The 18,179-nt window shown below is 40.2% G+C and overlaps 2 protein-coding genes across 7 annotated transcripts in view; both read right to left on the bottom strand.

The window, feature by feature from the left end:
* Positions 1–649: 649 nt before the first annotated feature.
* The window catches only part of LOC311608409 (cell surface glycoprotein CD200 receptor 2-like), a 120,104-nt gene continuing 102,574 nt past the window's right edge, over positions 650–18,179 (bottom strand). For all 6 annotated transcript variants that reach the window (XM_084800867.1, XM_084800869.1, XM_084800868.1 and 3 more), the window contains one exon: positions 650–1,256. The gene's annotated coding sequence lies outside the window, so the exon portion shown is untranslated. The remainder of the gene's footprint in view (positions 1,257–18,179) is intronic.
* Positions 2,173–7,059, bottom strand: LOC311608411 (cell surface glycoprotein CD200 receptor 2-like). The gene is made up of 4 exons (XM_084800879.1): positions 6,737–7,059; positions 6,373–6,624; positions 2,599–2,713; positions 2,173–2,232 (listed from the first exon to the last, which is right to left on the bottom strand). Exons 1-4 carry the CDS (start codon positions 7,029–7,031, stop codon positions 2,226–2,228), a joined length of 669 nt encoding a protein of 222 aa, XP_084657005.1. The 5' UTR covers positions 7,032–7,059; the 3' UTR covers positions 2,173–2,225.

The raw sequence follows: 18,179 nt of genomic DNA on the forward strand, positions 1-18,179 counted from the left end.
GTGGGATGAGGATTTAGTCATAAAGAGAATTCTCTTCCACAAGAACAGGGAAGATGGACAAGGAATCAAGCAAACATGAAATGTTGCAGTAAAAGAGGAGGTGAAAAAGAGTTCATACCACGTGTTGAGAAGCAATTACCAATTACTTACTGCTTGACACACAAAGATTTCCTAGTATTAAAATAGGCATTAATTGTGGTATCAGCACTGTTACTTCTCTTTATTATGTACAAGACTTGCTAAGGATACACTAACTCTCATTTTTTTTTCTTCAAGACAACCAGCCTACATTGTCCAGGCTTCCTACCAGCTGCTGTGGTCTATGGCTAAGTACTAGTAAGTTGAAACTGAGCAGATGGATATGCTATTCTAGGCCTGACCCACAATTATCCCATAATCTTCTCCTCCTCTAGTCACCTGCTGAAAAGAAATTCCTCTAAGAACAGAGCCATAGAATACAACAGTAGCTTAGAGCAGCACTTCCTTATCCTCTGTCCTGGCCACATCAACTACATTAGAGTGTAACCTGGGCTGAACTAAACTTTCAAAGTACCATCTGAGGCTAGCATCTGGCTATTCTCCAGTACTGTGCACTCATTTTACTAAAATATGAAGATCCAAATCACCTGCCGCTTTACCTAAGATGTAATTCTTTTAAATAACAACATTTTATTATAGGATTACTATCTGTATCAAGCGAAGGCAACGTATTGCTTTTCATTATTGAGGTTTACCAGTGTCTTGCCCTTACCCTCACTGATCCATCCCAACCCCTGAAAGTCAGAATGCACACGGCAAAGGGAACCGAGACACCAGGGCTCTACACAGAAAGGGGATTTCCAGTGTCACCTCCAAGACACTGGCAGGGGCTTCTCTGGGATCAACCTTTACCTCCTACTAAAGTGAGGAGATACTGCTAACAAACAAACTAACAAAAAGGATCCTAGTCATGTATTCAATGATTAATACAAAAGGAAACTGTCAGGCTTCTTGGTAGCAAGCAAGCCAGGAGAGACGGTCAGCTAGTGGCTGACTTGAAGGGGTTGTTTGTCGTGGCTTCAGACAATAAAGTGAACCTAGGAAGAAGAAGTTGATGAAAGCACCAAGAAGTTGCTAAGCCATCTTCTCCTTGGCCTGGTAAGTGGGGAAGGGAGGGAGTAGACAGGGATTCATAGCACATATGATGATGAGCCCCAAGCTTTCTCCTGTGTATTCATACTGCATTACTGCCACCTGTGGAATGAATTCTAACAATCCTGAAGACAGAAGGAGCAGGTAAGCTGGATTTCTTTCTTTTTCTTTTTTTTTTTTTTTTAAACTTGGGCGTTCCTAAAGCTCTTTCTTTTTAAAATACATTTTTATTAATTTATACATATTACATCTCAGTTGTTAGCCCATCCCATGTATCCTCCCATTCCTCCCTTCCTCCCACTTCCCCCCTACTCCCCTCCCCTCCCCTAAGTCTGTGTCTGAGGGGGACCTCCTCCCCCTGAATATGCTCATACGGTATCAAGTCTCTCCTTGGTGACCTATTATCTTTCCTCTGAGTGCCACCAGGCATCTCCGTCCAAGGGACATGTTCAAATATGGGGCACCAGAGTTTGTGTGAAAGTTAGATCTCCTTCTCCACTCAACAGTGGAGAATGTCCATCGGCTAGTCCGGGTAGGGGTTCACGGTTTTTACTGCCTATTTTTTCCTTGGCTGTTGCCACAGTTTGCGGAGGGCCCCAGGGCCCAGACTCGCCTGTAGTTTTCCAGGACCCACTGGATCCTTCCATTTCCTCTTTCTCCCAGGCTTCTCACACCTAAAGTTTCAATAGGATGTCCTCCCCTCTTACCCACTATTCTGGTAGGTACAGTTTTTCATGGGGACGTACACCTTGGACTAGTGTCTCGATATAAGTGAGGATATACCATTTAGCTCTTTTTGCTTCTGTGTGAACTCACTCATTATGACAATTTCTAGTTCAATCCATTTGTCCACAAATTTTGGAAATTCCTTGTTTTTAATAGCTGAGTAGTATTCCATAGTGTAAATGTACCACAGTTTCTTTATCCATTCTTCTATAGAGGGACACGTAGGTTGTTTCCAAGTTCTGGCTCATTGAAATCCAGCTTACCGTTCATGAAATAAGGTAAGCTGGATTTCAATGAGAAACTTGATTGCAGGTGGCTGTTTTCTTGTATTGATCATCAGACTAATGGATTTCCAGAAATCTAGATTTTCATTTTCTAGGAAATAAAAACAAACAACATAAAGTACAATTAATCAGAATGAACAGAGGCTCATAGAAATCTAGAAACTTGTAAACAAACTCTTATAAGTTTCCAGCCACTTTATTTCTGCCACTGAATCCTCAAAGAAGGAGCCAGGATAGGACCCTCCTTGGTCAGAACTGCAGCAAGGCAGAGGCTCCTGCCAGAGCTGTGTGCACCTCTGCCTGGGCTCCATTGCTCAAACTAGCCTGATGCTGAAGAGACCTAAGGGAACAGCCATGTCGGAGCCACATAGCATACTTTCCCAGTCCACTGTGAACTTCAGCTTAGGACAATGGTTTCTCACTGGTGAGTCTTTACATTTCAGTTTTCAGTTACTACCTGAAATCACTTTGCTTCCAGCAGAAAGCAAATCCTACGGTGAGCAGAGTAATTCCCAAGAGGCCAAGTTTCACATAGAGAATGGTCAGCAAGGACTGCAGGGAGCTGGTGGTGCCTGTAAATGCAGGCAAGGGAAGAAAGTCAGGTCAGTTTGACAATAGTCCTCAACAAGAAATTAGGGACAAACAGCTTGAAAATCACTAACATACTCCACAGGTTTTAGAGAATGTCAAATCAGAAAACCTCATCAATTATAATTCATATCATTATTTCAGGATCAAGTTTGGAATTCAAGTCTAGCTTCTGTGCTTGACAGGCATTATCAAATATTTTTAATGAAGAAATATCAAATATAGTCAATACTTCCCAGTTATATAAGGGTTCCCCATGGAAATTTTATCTCCATGAAAATGTGATTGCTTCACCCCCATCCATTCCCCCTTCCTTCCTCCAAGCACCCCAGGTGCAGATGTCTCAATGCCCCCTCTCAAATCCCTAGCCTCTTCTTTTTATATTGGTACCTTTACATCTCTGTACATAACATGCGAATATGATCTGCCTGAGTCCATTCACATACATGACTTCAGGCTGGCCTCTTGATATTTTATAACCAGTTAGGGGACAATCCCTGAGGGAACACTACTTCTCCGACTCTCAGCACCCCTTAGTTAACTGTAGTTCTTTTCTAGGGGTGAGGCCCCAGGAGCTTCCCCACTTCCATGTTCACAGATCTATTGTTCAAGTCTTGTTTGGGAAGCTATATTACTGAGGTTCCATGAAGCTCCCTGTCATTTCTAGGAGACACAATCTTACTATGCATTTCCTGGTTCTCTGGCTCTTATACTGGTTTGTCCCCCTCTTCTGCCATGATTCTTGAGCATTAGATGTAGGAATTGTGTTGTAGATGTATTCCTGTGGACTAAACATCCCATGATCACTTTTCTCTATACTTTGCCCATTTGTGGCTTTCTGTGATCATTTCTATTACAAAGAGAAGCTTCTTTGGTACGGGTGAAGAGCCATGCTTACTGGAGGGTATGAGGGTATTTAGGATTTAAATATGCACCATGCTTGTTTACTGAAGGGCTGTGGGAGGTTCCTCTCTGACATCAATGACCTCACTAATTTTGAGTAGTTAGCTAGGGTTCCTATACAAGCCATGATTTTTCTCCTGGAGTGGGCCCTACATACAACTGCATAGTTACTGGTTGCTTCCAAGACATGGCAGCCATTATTGCACATTAGTAAAAAGCCTTGTTGGTCATTGCTGTGGTTCATGAACTTCATGGGTGATATTACCAGTTGCCTCCCATTTTGGGCAGCATGCACTGCACCTTTAGTTACTATGAAAGTTAGTGCTCTGGGAAGAGGCTTTTAGGTCAAATCAAGCTCAGATCCTCTGAGTCCTCTGTCTGAAGTACATGTCATGGAATTTTAGTATTTTAAAAGGCATTATTCATTTTCATTTTAAAATGAGAATTTTATACAATGTAGTTTGATTATATTAATTTCCAACTCTTTCTTCCAATCTTGCCATATCTTTACCCCCACTTTGTTGTCCTACCAACTATGTGTCTTTTTGTTTCTGAACAATCAATTGGCCTCAGTTTATGTTGCCCATATACTCCTGGGTTGGGGTTTACAAGGAGCAATGCCATTAAAGATAACTGACTCTCTATCCTCGAAAAACCATTAACTGTCCATAGATCCTCAGTGAGAAGGGCAGAGACTCATAAGTCCTTTTCTACTCCATGCCAAAACAATATTATCTGGATTGATCTTGTGCAGGTCCTGTGCAGACAAGTACATTGCTGTGACTGTGTGGGTTTAAAGACCCTGTCATATCCAGAGGCTGTTTTTCTCTGATTTTCCCTGATCTATATATTTCATAATCTTTCTGATTTTTTTCCCTTGACCATTTGAGAATTTCTACTTTAAACAGTATTCACTTAAAAGGGAAACTTATCTGAAGAGTCATGAGAGTTGCCCTAATCCATTGGTAAATAATAAATATTTAGGGGGTAGTTTTATTCTGTGACCATTTTGCAGAATAATAAATTTAAGGTCGCCATCCACAGGCTCTTGGCCACACTTCAAATACCAGGTATGTGTTTTCTCCTATGACTTTAAATCCAATGAGAATGAATTAGCAGCATCTACAATATTTAAGCTACTGACTGCATCCATGGGCCTTATCCATTCATCAGTTAGTGGACAACTAAGCTGTGTCCATGTCCTAGCTCTTAGGGCTAGACCATATATGAATATGAATGAGCATATTATCTCTGTAGTCAGAGTACTCTGGTGTGTTCCCAAGAGTGGAAGAGAATGTACTACATCTATTTCTAGTTTTCTGAGGAACAGCCAGCCACATTGCTCTCCACAATGCCTGCATCCATTGTACTCCCACTAAAAGTGCATGATGTTTCCCCACTCCCCACATCCACTGACTATTATTTTCTTAATATTAGCCATTCTGACTGAATCATGATAAAAAAAAATCTCAAGGAAGTTTGAATTTACTTTATCCTAATGGTTAAAGGTGGTAAACAGTTTTTAAAAAATATTTCCTAGCCACTTGTACTTCTTCAGAACACTCTCTATTCAGTTCTTTAGCTGGTTTTTCAACACGGTTGTTTGTTTTCCTCGTGTTTAGGGTTTTTCATGCCTTGCATATTTTAAGTGATGATCCTCTGTCGGGTTGTGAATGGCAAAGCTGTTTTCTCCACTCTGTAAATTGCCTCTTCAGTAAGATACCAAAACCTTTCTAATCTCACGAAGTCCCGCGTAGCTTTCCCTCCCCTCTGTTTTGTGGGTTCTTCTCCCACCCGTCTCCTAACAGTAGCTTCACTGGCTCAGCTTGGCCTTTTCTGGCTCCTATCTTCACTCTGCTCACCCTTTTTTTCTGTACCAACTGTCTTCCCTAGCCCTACTCTCTGACCCTACTCTTCCGCTACCTTCATCCTATAACCATCTCTCAGCCACTGCTGGCTTTTTATATCCTCTCCTATTCTCAGAAGTCCAAGAAACAACTGACACAGAAGGTCATAGGGTCAAGCCTTTCTAAGCATTCCCAAAGAAGCAGTGTGACCTTAAAGGGCCAGGCACACAAAATGAATCACACCGTAGTCTCACATGCTGAGTGTTTATCTTATTCCCGGAGCACCCACAGTCCTATTCAGAAAATTCTTACCTGAGCCTCTATCCTGAGTGTACTCAGTGTACTTACTGCTCTTTCTTATGGGAGCTTTAGAGTTATAGGCCTAACCCTGAAATCTTTGATCCAATTGTAATTTATTTGTTAGCAAATGGAAAAAAATCAAGTTTCATTCTTCTACATGTAGATATCCAATTCTCCCTACACCACCTATTACAAATGCTATCTTTTCTTCACTGAATGTTTTTAGAATCATTGTAAAAATTTTGGAGGCTACCAATGCATGCATGTATATGTGGGTCCTCAATTCAAGGCCAGTCTTGGCTACAAATAGAGACTTTATATCAGAAAGAAAAAGATAAAGAGTAAAACAAAAAAGAAAAGCAAAGAACAAAAAAAGGTAAATGTGCCTGAGGATAGCTCATCAGGTAAAAGCAAAGACTGCAAATGTGACAACCAGAGTTCTAGCACACACACAGTAGAAGGACACATTGGTCTCTTGCCTCTATGAACTTACTATGGCACAAGTACAGAGAGAGAGAGAGGGAGAGAGAGAGAGAGAGAGAGAGAGAGAGAGAGAGAGAGAGAGAGAGAGAGAAAATTTACAGAATACTCACTAGGTCTATTCATTTCTAGTGACAGACTATGGTTGCCAGCTGAATGGGAGACAAAGCAGACCACAGCAGACACATTGTCCTGCTCCCAGTGGCATGTGCTCCTAACTGTCACTGTGCCATTGCTGTGTGATTCCTTCTTAGTGGCACAATCTCCACGTGGAGTCCAAAAGATCTGTGCAGCTGGCTTGCCTGCAATTGCTTCACACACTGCAGTTTCGTTTTCCCCTAAAAACAGGTTTACTTCAGGGAGGACTGTAGAGATAGAAGAGGAAAAAAGATGCAGTCTTCTCAAACTTACAAAGACATTTGTTTCTATCTAAACGTGGTGACCTGAAAGACCACACTATATGACATTGTCACTTACCTAGCACTTGCAGGTCATATCCTTCTAGGAAATTCATTTCAGGTGTTGCTATATCACATGAGTAATGCCCATCATGCTCCAGGGATACTGCATTGATTTGAAGGTCAAAACTCAGGTCAGATGTGGAAGCCCAGGTGATTCTCCTGTCTGTACAGTTGGTTTCATTGGTCTCATTTGTTTCTGTTTTGTAGGCTATTCTGCAGGAAGGCTGGCCTCTGGGGGCTATTGTCCATGTTATTAATATTACTTCTGTCAATGGAATAGTAGGGCAGCAGAGCAGAGCCTTTTTTCCCATCTGTACAGGCACTGTAGTGTTAAATGCACACATACACACATACACAAAGAGAATGAGAAAAGGAAATCTTGTGTGTTAAGTCTATCCACAGTATTTTCTGTGAGGTTACTGTACGACAACACTTGCCTGATTAATATATTCCAAAAATATTTGATTTTTTTCACATTTCTTTGTTTTTGTTTGTTCAATCTATCAGAATTAAACACATTTTTCATCTTGTAATGTAAAAATCCATTGCCTGTGTGCTATACAATCTAGTACCATAAAGCCTCACATTGCCTGTACATTGACTTAAACAGTCCATAAAATTTGCTGAGAGGTGCCTACTCAACAAAGTTATCTGTTACAATCATCTGTGGTAAAAATAAGTAATTCCACCACTTTCACAGCAGTAGAAATTGCTTTGAATCAGCCGTGTTTATGATAGCCATTGCATTAACTATCTCAACTACTGTATTTCAATGTCACTTTCCTCTTTGGACTACTCAAGTCCTCATAAGTCTCATCCAAATAAACGTTATCTAATTAGATGAAGAAAGAACTTCTTCAGCACAGACCTGGGAGGGTGCTAATACCACACTCTTTCTATCACTCTAAGAAGGCAAAGGTTTGGGGCAAGCTGGGTCATTCACAGCATAACATATCACCAGATTCTTTTACTCATCCTAAATCTGTCCAGCAGCCAAGGCATTAGTTCCTGTTTCTAAGCAAGGTAAATGCTCCATTCCCATATTGCTGACCAGAAGATAAGGAAGAATATTACCTTCTACTATAAATGATGAACTGTTCTGTGCCATTTGATTCCTATTCGTACACCTCGACTCTAGAAAATATTTAAATAGGAGTATTTAAATATTTATATGATTGTAAGACAGTCATTTAAAGGTTTATCATCAATGGTATGTCAACATCTTGAAAAGTACACTTATAAGATAATAATTAAATATTTCCCATTTTGAGGGACCTCATTTTGCTTACAGTTTTAGAGCATTAGTTCATTATCATCACAGCCGGGAGCTCTGAAACTGTAAGCAAGCCCCAACTAAATGCTTTCCTTTATAATAGTTGCTGTGGTCATGGTGTCTCTTCACAGCAATAGAACATTAGCTAAGACACATACTTTCTAAGCAACAATTAAAGAGATGGTTAGACAAGAATAGAATTATTTGTTACCCTAAGGTACCTAACTACTATGAACTGCTAGTGTGTTTTTTAATAGTAGAATTGGAGAAATTGTAGATGTACATCTCAAACAAAATAACACCTATGCTAAATAAGGGGCAAGAATATGTATAATATCTTTTAATTGAAGGATACAACAACAACAAAAGTTTTGCTCTATGTTCTCCCAGACCCAATCCCTCAGACTCATTCCTAGCTCTGTATGAGCACACCAGATGGAACCTCCTTTCCCCAGGTTCATATCTCCTGTGTATCCTACAAAGCAAATCCTCTGGCATCTTGACCCCAACTCCTTGCTGCATCCCATCCCCCAGCCCTGGTAGGCATTCCCTCTAAACATACTATCAAACAGGCAACACAGCCATCATATTCTCTGAAAATCCAGAGAAGAAACAGAAACCAAGGACCGAAACACCCACCAAACAAAGACAAAGAAAAAAAGTCAGCACCTGTACCTATAATCAATCTAAACCCAGATGCCTAGGAGCCAGTGTAAGAACACAATCAATAGCAGCTAAGACAACATGTCTCCACTAGAGCCCAGCTATGCAACCACTGCAGACCTTGAATATTCCAATAAAGCTGAAGCACAAAAAAAAATCTTTAAAACAACTGTGAAAATGATAAGGGACATTAAAAAGGGAATTAATAAATCCCATAAGAAATCCAGGAAAAAATAATGGGAAGAAATTAATGAATTCTATAAAGAAAGCCAAGAAAAAACAAACAGTTGAAAGAAATTAGTAAAACTGTTCAAGGCCTGAAAGTACAAATTGAAATAATAAAGAAACCAAAACTGAGGGAATTCTAGAAATGGAAACTTTAGACATGGGAGCAGGAACTACAGAAGCAAGCTTAACCAAGGGAATACAAGAGATGGAAGGCATTGAAGATGTGTACAAGAAATAGGTACATCTTTCAAAGAAAATATTAAATCTAAAAAATTCTCACACAAAACATCCAAATAATGTGAGAAACTATGAAAAGACCAATCTTAAAAAGAACAGAAATAGAGAAAGAAGGATCCCAGATCAAAGCCCTAGAAAACATTTTCAACAATATCATAGAAGAAAAGTTTCCTAATCTAAAAAAGGAGATGCCTAATTTTAAAAAAAGGTACAAAAAACTTACAGAACAGCAGACATATTTGACCAGAAAAGAAAGTCCACTTGACAGATAATATTCAAAACACTAAATGTACAGAGAAAAAAAATATATTAAAAACTGTAAGGAAAAAATCCTGGCAGACCTATTAGAATTACACCTGCCTTCTCAATGTAGGCTATAAAATCCAGAAGTGCCTGGGTAGATGTGCTATGGACTCTAAAAGATCACAGATGCCAGCCCTAATTACTATACCTAGCAAAACAATCAGTTACTATAGAGAAAAGATGATATTCCATGGTAAAGTCAAATTTAAACAATTTTCATCTATAATTGCAACCCCAAAGAAGGCTCGGAATGAAAACTCCAATCTAAAGAGGTGAACTACACTCATGGAAATACGTAAACTTTGATCAGCAAAAACAGAAGAAAGAAAGTACACATGCACTACCACTAAGACCATCAGCACCAATAACAAAGTAACAGGAATCAACAATCACTGGTCATTGATATCTCTCAATAATATCAGTTGTCTCAATTCCCCAATAAAAATACACAGACTAACAGAATGAATTTGAAACAGGTCCCATCCTTCTAGTGCATCCAAGAAACACACCTCAATTTTAAGGATATTTAAGGGTAAAGAGTTGGAAAAGATAGTCCAAGCAAAAGGACTTAAGAAGACAGTTGGGGTAGTCATGTCAATAATCTAACAAAATAGACATCAAACCAAAACTAATCAGAAAATATAGGAAAGTAGCTACAAATCATCAAAGAAAAAATTCCAAATAAATGACATTTCAATTCTTAACGTCTATCCCCCAAACACAAGGGTACCCAAGTTTGTAAAGGAAGTACTACTACAGCTTAATTCACATAATGATCCTCACACAGTGAGAGTGGGAGACTTCAATACCCAACAATCACCAATGGACAGATCATCCAGACAAAAACTAAATTGAGAAATACTGGAGCTAACAGACATAAAAAACCAAGTGGAAATAACAGATATTTACAGAACAATCACCCAAACACAAAAGCACATGCTTTCTTCTCAGCACCTCATGGAACTTTGTCCATAATTGACCACATACTCAGACACAAAAACAAACCTCAACAGATACAAGAAAATTGAAATAACTCCCTGCATCCTATCAGACCACCATAGATTAAAGTTACATATGAACAACAGAAATCTCAGAAAGGTTACAAACTCATGAAAACTGAACAAATCTTTACTGGATAAAAAAAAAATAGGTCAAGATAGAAATAAAGAAAAAGAACTTTCTAGAATTGAATGAAAATGAATACTCAATACCCAAACTTATGGGAAACATTGAAAGCAGTGCTAAGAGAAAGATTCGTATCACTAGGGTATACATTAAAAAGAAAAGGCCTGGAGATCTCATACCAGCAATTTAAGAGAACACCTGAAGGTCCTAGAAAAAAAAACAAAAAGAAGTAGATGGCAGGAAATAATCAAACTGAGGGCTGAAATCAATGAAAGTGAAACAAAAAGAGCAATACACAGAATCAAAGAAACAAATTTGTTTCTTTGAGAAAAATCAATAAGATAGACAAACCCTTATCCAAACTAATTAAAAGATGGCCAGAAGATATCTAAATTAAGAAAATCAGAAATGAAAAGAGAACATAACAGACACTGAGGAAATCCAGAGAATTGGAAGAACATTCTTTTAAAACCTGTACTCCACCATATTGGAAATCTAAAAGATATTGATAATTGTATCGATAAGTACTGTGTGAGAGGTCACCTATAGGCTTTACAGATGGCAGAAAAAAACAATCCACAAAGAGAAAAGAATGAAACCTGGTTTCTCCTGACTTTGTTGGAACTGATGCTGGACCAGGACTTCTAGCGTCTGGCCCAGATAATTGTACTTTAGCCATATTTAAGCACAGTACTCTATTTGAAAAAAAAAAATTCATGTAACAATTAACTCAGTCTCCCTGGGTCTTGAGGTAGAACTATTCCCAATTTTCTGAGAAAGGTCCAGATTGATATGCAAAGTGGTTGTACAAGTTTGCACTCCCACCAGAAATGGAGGAGGGTTCCCTTTCTCCACAACCTTGCCAGTATGTACTATCACTTGAGTTTTGATCTTAGCTATTCTGACGTGTGTAAGATGGAATCTCAGAGTTGTTTTGATTTGCAAAGATACTGTCAGCAGAACAAAACTAGAGCCTACTGACTGGGAAAAGATCTTTACCAATCCTACATCTGATAAAGGGCTAATATCCAAAATATATAAAGAACTCATGAAATTAAACACCACTAAACCAAATAACCCAATTAAAAATGGGGTAAAAAACTAAACAGAGAATTCTCAGCAGAGGAATAAGGAGTAGCTGAGAAACACTTAAAGAAATACCCAATGTCCTTAGTCATCAGAGAAATGCAAGTCAAAATGACTCTGAGATTTCATCTTATACCCATCAGAATAGCTAAGAACAAAAACTCAAGTGACAGCACATTCTGGCAAGGGTGTAGAGAAAGGGAACACTTCTCCATTGCTGGTGGGAATGCAAACTTGTACAACCACTTTGGAAATCAGTCTGGTGCTTTCTCAGAAATTTGGGAATAGTTCTACCTCAAGACCCAACTATACCACTCCTGGGCATATACCCAAAAGATACTCCACCATACAAGGATATTTGTTCAACTATGTTCAAAGCAGTCTTATTCATAATAACCAGAATCTGTAAATAACCTTTATGTTCATCAAGAAAGAGTAAAGAAACTGTGGTCCATTTACACAATGGAATACTACTCAGCTATTAAAAACAAGGAAATCTTGACATTTGCAAGCAAATGGATGGAATTAGAAATGATCATCTGGAGTGAAGTAACCCAGGCTCAGAAAGACACATATGTAAGTGGATATTAGCCAAACATAGATGTCCTCGGAGAGACTCCAACCAGCATGGGATCGGGATAGATGCATGGGACTAGCTGTTAGACTCCAGGTGGAGTGATGGGAGTGGTATGGAAGAATGGAGGGATGGAAGGACCCAGAAGGCTCAGGAGCCCCATAAAGAGACTATCAAGGCTGGCAGATCTGGAACCAGAGGGGCCTGCACAAACTGTTATACCAACCAAAGACAATGCATGCCATAAATGCAGTTGCCCTGTTCATATCTAGTCAATGCACAGCTCAATCTCTACAGTTGTGGAGAGAGTGGGGACTATCTCTGATATGAGCTCTGGTGCCTCCCTTTGATCACCTCCCTTTGATGGGGAGGCCCAGAGGGCACACAGATGAAGGAGAAGCAGACTATCCATATGAGAGCTTATAACTGTAGTCATGTGGTAGGGGAAGAGGTCCCTTTTTGTCAGAGGTTTAGGGGATGGAAATAGGGCAGAAGAGGAAGGTAGGGTGGAAATTGGAAGATACAAGTGAAGGGATAACTAGTGGGATTTAATCTGAGGAATATATAATAAATTAAAATTTTTAAATGTCCAATGATACTAGCCATCAGAGAAATGCAAATGAAAAATATGTTCAGATTACATCTCACACCACTATATGAGAATAGTTCTGAGACTGACAGAGATATGAATGTAAAGGCATAGAGAGGCCTCATGTTGACCACAAATTCTCTGTGCCTTAGTATTAGAGACCACTACTAGTAAGACATGAAGGAAGATTTGCAAATGTCTTATGTCGACCCATACAATGACCAGAAAACTAGCTTTAATTGTTCTGTGTACCCCGCACACCTCATACAATTATAATGTTAGAATTGTATAATGCTTGTGAGACATTATGTTTTCAGAACAAAATAACCAGCTGGATCAGACCTGACAGGAATCATTCCTCTCAGCACAATGGACACTGACATCCTGCATCCTCCTAGTTCCAGCCCCGGACAATTCTGTTATTACCCATCAGAGTTGGACAGCTTCCCGAACAACATTGTAGAAAACTTCTGGTCCAATTTGGACCACCATTTCAATCTCCTACTAAGCCTGGAATCTCTCAGCATTTAGAAATTGAACCACAAATGCAATCACTAGATTGTATAGACATATATTAATAACAGTATTCATTATAGTGATTGAAGAGATTTAAAAAACAGTTTCAATGTAAATAATAAGTATTTTTCAAGTGTCTTATGCATATTTATCAAAGTTTATTATATACTGGATCACAGAACAAGTCTCTCTATTTAAGAAGGTTAAGGGACTCAGCAGGTAATGCAGCCAAGACACATGTGGCCAAGCCTGAGGACATGAGTTTGAATTCTGGGATCTAAAAAGAAAATGATAATAACTTCTATTTTTTGCAATTTTTTATTGAAAAATAAAATCATTCATATTACATCTCATTTGCTATCCCATTCCATGCATCCTCCCATTCCTCTCTTGCTCCCGCTTTCACCCCATTCCCCTTCCCTATGACTGTGACTGAGGGGGACATCCTCCCCCTGAATATGCTCATAGGGTATCAAGTCTCTTCTTGGTAGTCTGCTATCCTTCCTCCGAGTGCCATCGGGCCTCCCCATCAAGGGGACATGGTCAAATATGGGGCACCAGAGTTCATGTGAAAGTCAGTCCCCACTTTCCACTCATCTGTGGAGAATGTCCTGTCCATTGGCTAGATCTAGGTAGGGGTTTGATGATGACTGCACGTATTGTCCTTGGTTGGTGCCTTAGATAGAGCAGAACCCCTGGGCCCAGATCCACCCATCATAGTGTTCTTCTTGTAGGTTTCTAGGACCCTCTGGATCCATCTATTTCCTTATCTCCTATATTTTCTCACCTAGAGTCCCAATAGGATGTCCTCACCTCTATCCCACTTTCCTGGTAAGTGAAGACTTTCATGGGACATGCCCCTTGGGCTAGTGTCCAGTTATAAGTAAGTATATACCATTTGAGTCTCTCTGCTTCTGGGTTAGCTCACTCATTATGATCATTTCTAGTTATGGGCTGGAGAGATGGCTCAGCCGTTAAAGGCTAGGCTCACAACCATAAATGATAATAACTTCTACAGTGATCCTCTGACCTGCACACAAATGCTGTATCATGGGTGTGTGCACACGTGCGCGTGCACACACACACACACACACTAAATGCATACGTATATAGTTTTTAGAAAGAGAGAGGGAATGTTAAATCAATTCCCCATAAAGACCCCTCTTTGTGGTGGTTGGTCTGATGCTAGGTATTCTGTTAATTATTTTGCTCCACAAGGTCTGCTTGCTATCTTTTATCAGCAGAATATCATATACCTAAAACAACACTTGTAAACCTTGCTTCAAATTATCACTAATTGCATAATAAAAAGGCAGGGCTAAGGTTTAAGGGCTTGGAAGATAGGAGGATGGAAGAGGATCAGAGAGACAGACGAGGAGGGAGGAGAAAATGGAGTCATCACGGTTTAACATGAACTAGAGCCACATGGCATGTAGGACTTTGCTAAGAAGACCCACAGTATGTAGGAAGCAGCCCAGGTGAGAAAGCAATAGCTTATGGACATGAAGGAAGGGGAGTAGCCCAGAGAGACATAAAAAAAGCAAATGGCATGGGATTAGAGGCTGAATAGTTTCTTCCCAGTTCCAGTCTATAGACATATTAAAAATCTAACAAGTGTCTGTGTTCTCTGTTTATATGATAGCAGGTTAAATAAAAACCACTGTAATATCATATGCTATTAATACTAAGTATAAATAGCCCTTTTTCGACAACATTGCGTGCTTCTTAATTGTTGAAAATGGGTTGTTAGGGATGTACTTGATCTGAGACTTACATTTTATACATTTTGAAGTAGAAGGACATAAACTGGTATTTTGTATTTGAAAAAAAGGTCAACTTACTTGCACATTGATAAGTCAGCTTGGGAACCATGATTCTGGAAAACAGAATTAACGTTCTACCACTTTAGCAGGCTCACCTGTCCTGTCTTTGTATCGGTTATTTCACTGACTCTGCTCCTTATCTTGCCCCCTCTTTCCACTACTAACTTCCAACATCTTTACTTCAGATGCTTTAAGAAAGACCTTGTAATCTATGGCATCAACCATCCACAAACTGACCTGCATCGAGACCACATAGTCCCTCTTTCCCTTAGATGGAGGCCTGTTCCTCTGTTCCTTCCTAGCTAAGTGCAGTGCCTGTGCACTGCGCACTGCTTCCCTTCTTGCTCAGACCTCCCTCCCTCCCTCCCTCCCTCTCTCTCTCTCTCTCTCTCTCTCTCTCTCTCTCTCTCTCTCTCTCTCTCTCTGTGTGTGTGTGTGTGTGTGTGTGTGTGTGTGTGTGTGAAGTCAATCTTAAAGATGAGGACAGCAAGAAATCTTCTAAAACATTTCTTTTCACACAGCCATTAATCTTCAAATTCATAATAGTGACTTTTTGTAGAAAACCTGCTAATCAGGAATAATCAGCTTAAAGGAACATTGCAGAGTGTTAAAGTGTCCTATTAGCTAGCAGCAAATGTGTATTTTATGTGGAATTCTAGGAGTTGGGAGGCTGAAACAGGAGGATGATTATAGCCCAAAGTCAGCATGAAAGAAAGTTTCATTTCCTAAAAAAAGAATCTCAGAACATCAGACTTACCAGACACCAAAATAGTGGTGGAGATCAGTAACATCAAAGCCAGAGTCTTCCCCAAAGCATACATCTGGAGTGGCATCTAGTTAGACAGAAATCATAAAACACTGGACAGACTAAGGATTCTATCCAGCTCAGTCAATGTTGTTTATGCTCAATTCACCAGTTTGTGTGACTCTTCTTCCTCACTTTGCTTATCTTTATCTTCATCTTCACTCCACCTGCTGCTGGATGATTAAGCCTGCTCAGGAAAAACAGTGATGTGTGCTGAGAGATAAAGAGGTCAAAGCTTAACTATTTGTTCTCTCATGGTATAAAGCAATGAGATACAGTTCATGACAATTTCCCTTTTTAAAGCAATAGTTTAAAAAAGGATAAAATCATACACTGGGAAATGAGCACACGTTACGTGCACAGCTGATGAATCTGAACCTCCACATGAACGCGGACAAGCATCTCCAAAGTGTCCAACCAAGGTGCTGACATTCTGTTACTCAAAGCTCCTTCCTTGGCATTTCTTCTCCAGAAGCAAACACAGCTCCAACATCTGTCAACATTCGCTCATTTTGTTGGTCAATGAGCTTCACATAAAGGAAATGCCTTACTGAGTTCATCCCTGTATGCTGATTGGGCGTACCAAAGAATATATGCAAATTATTCATCAGTGTCTCTGTGCATTTGAATTGCTCTGTTTGGGTACTAACACATATAAAGGTATGATGGGAATTCCTGACTTGCACATACCTTTTGGTCTCTATGTCCACCCATTTTCTTGAATATATACCTTCAAAAAAAAGTGATGGATCATAGGATAGTGTGTTTTCCAATGAATACTTCCTGTCAGGTGTTATTTTGTCTGCCTGGCAGGTCCTTTTTATCTTAAAACTCCATCCCAACACATGAGAATATGCCCTTTAAAAAATTAATAAAGTCATTTCATCTGTAGACAGATAAATTAAAACTATAAAGGTTGGACTAGGTTGGTTCCCAGTCCATTAAAACCAGCATCCATGTGAAAGAAGAAGAGGCACATATGCATATGGACAAAGGCTCAGGTGAGGACAAAAGCTATGGCAGAGGTGTGTTTCTTCTACAACTTATGAAAGAGCCAAGATTTCCAGAAGCTAGAAAATAAGCAAGGACCACCTTCTTCCATCCTGTCTTAAAAAAAAATTTAGTGACCCTTCCAATGAAAAACCACAACAGAATGACCCTTGGAGAGCTAAAAATCCAAACTTCACTTACAGCTCAGAGAAAGAGAAAGCTGCTGTGCAAGGTGACACTGCCTTGCAGGCCGCACCAGGGAACCAGCAGGCTGGAGCTTTAGGGAACAGCTGATGCCTGCAAACCAAGGCAGGTGGGCTCCCAGGGTTGTCTAGTTTGAAAAGCCTCACATGATCCTGGGCATGGTTATCTGTAGGATATTAATTTCCCCCTTTCATTAAAAATAGACTCTTTGCCAGGTGGTGGTAGCACATGCCTTTCATTGTAGCCCTCAAGATAAAGAAGCAGTGAGTCTCTGAGTTTGGAGTTAGCCTGGTCTACAGAACAAGTTCCATGACAACTAGGTCAATACAGAGAAGCAGGCTCAGTGAACACCAGTGGAGCAGTGGGCAGCAATGGAGCTGGATATTCCTGGAGAAGCAGGCTTGGTGAACAGGGGTTGTGACCTGAAAATGGAGTTCAGGGAACAGCACACACAGTTTAGGGTAGCTCATCCCAAGCCAACCCCATCCACCACCGCCATGACAGGGTATCAGGTTTGGTGAATGCAGGTGAGGTTGTGGCAAGAAAATGGACATCTTCTAAATTAGTTTTTAAAGTTTATATTCCTCAATATTTGTGCCTGCTGACATCCCTGCTAACTTGCTAATCTGCTACTGACTTGACCATGATTTCCTTAGACCTCCATATCTCAGAGAAAGCAGGTTCCAGCCTTTGCAGGTGGGCAGTGTGTACCCTTAGGGAGTCTACACATTTGCCTGATTCTTCACTTCCTGCTTGTCTGAATGTAAAGCCAAAGGGGAGAGCCAAGGGCCTTCTCAGCTCTTTTCTGAGCACGTGTCCAGGCCTGGCTATATAGATTGACTTTCAGATCCCCAGCACGTGTGGGGGAGGGGCTTCAGAGTCCAGAGCCACCCTGCAGCCACCTGCATCTCAGCTCCCAGCCTCTTCTTCCCTTAGATTTGTTCTCTCTCCTGCTTATCCTACACTTCTCGGTCCTCACCCAGATAGCTGCCTGTAAGTGGCTTTTTACAAGCACCACTCAGGAGGCTACTCCAGCCCTGGGA

The sequence above is a fragment of the Acomys minous genome, assembly GCF_964271855.1.
Source record: "Acomys minous genome assembly, chromosome: 11".
Lineage (NCBI taxonomy): Eukaryota > Metazoa > Chordata > Mammalia > Rodentia > Muridae > Acomys > Acomys minous.

Bases quoted from the DNA above. Each gene is read 5' to 3' on its own strand.
- LOC311608411 (XM_084800879.1), bottom strand. From the start codon at position 7,031: ATGGGAAAAAAGGCTCTGCTCTGCTGCCCTACTATTCCATTGACAGAA. The intron at 6,625-6,736 runs GTAAGTGACAAT...CTATCTCTACAG, and splicing joins ATATGACCTGCAAGTGCTAG to TCCTCCCTGAAGTAAACCTG. The intron at 2,714-6,372 runs GTGAGTATTCTG...CTGCATTTACAG, and splicing joins ACTAGAAATGAATAGACCTA to GCACCACCAGCTCCCTGCAG.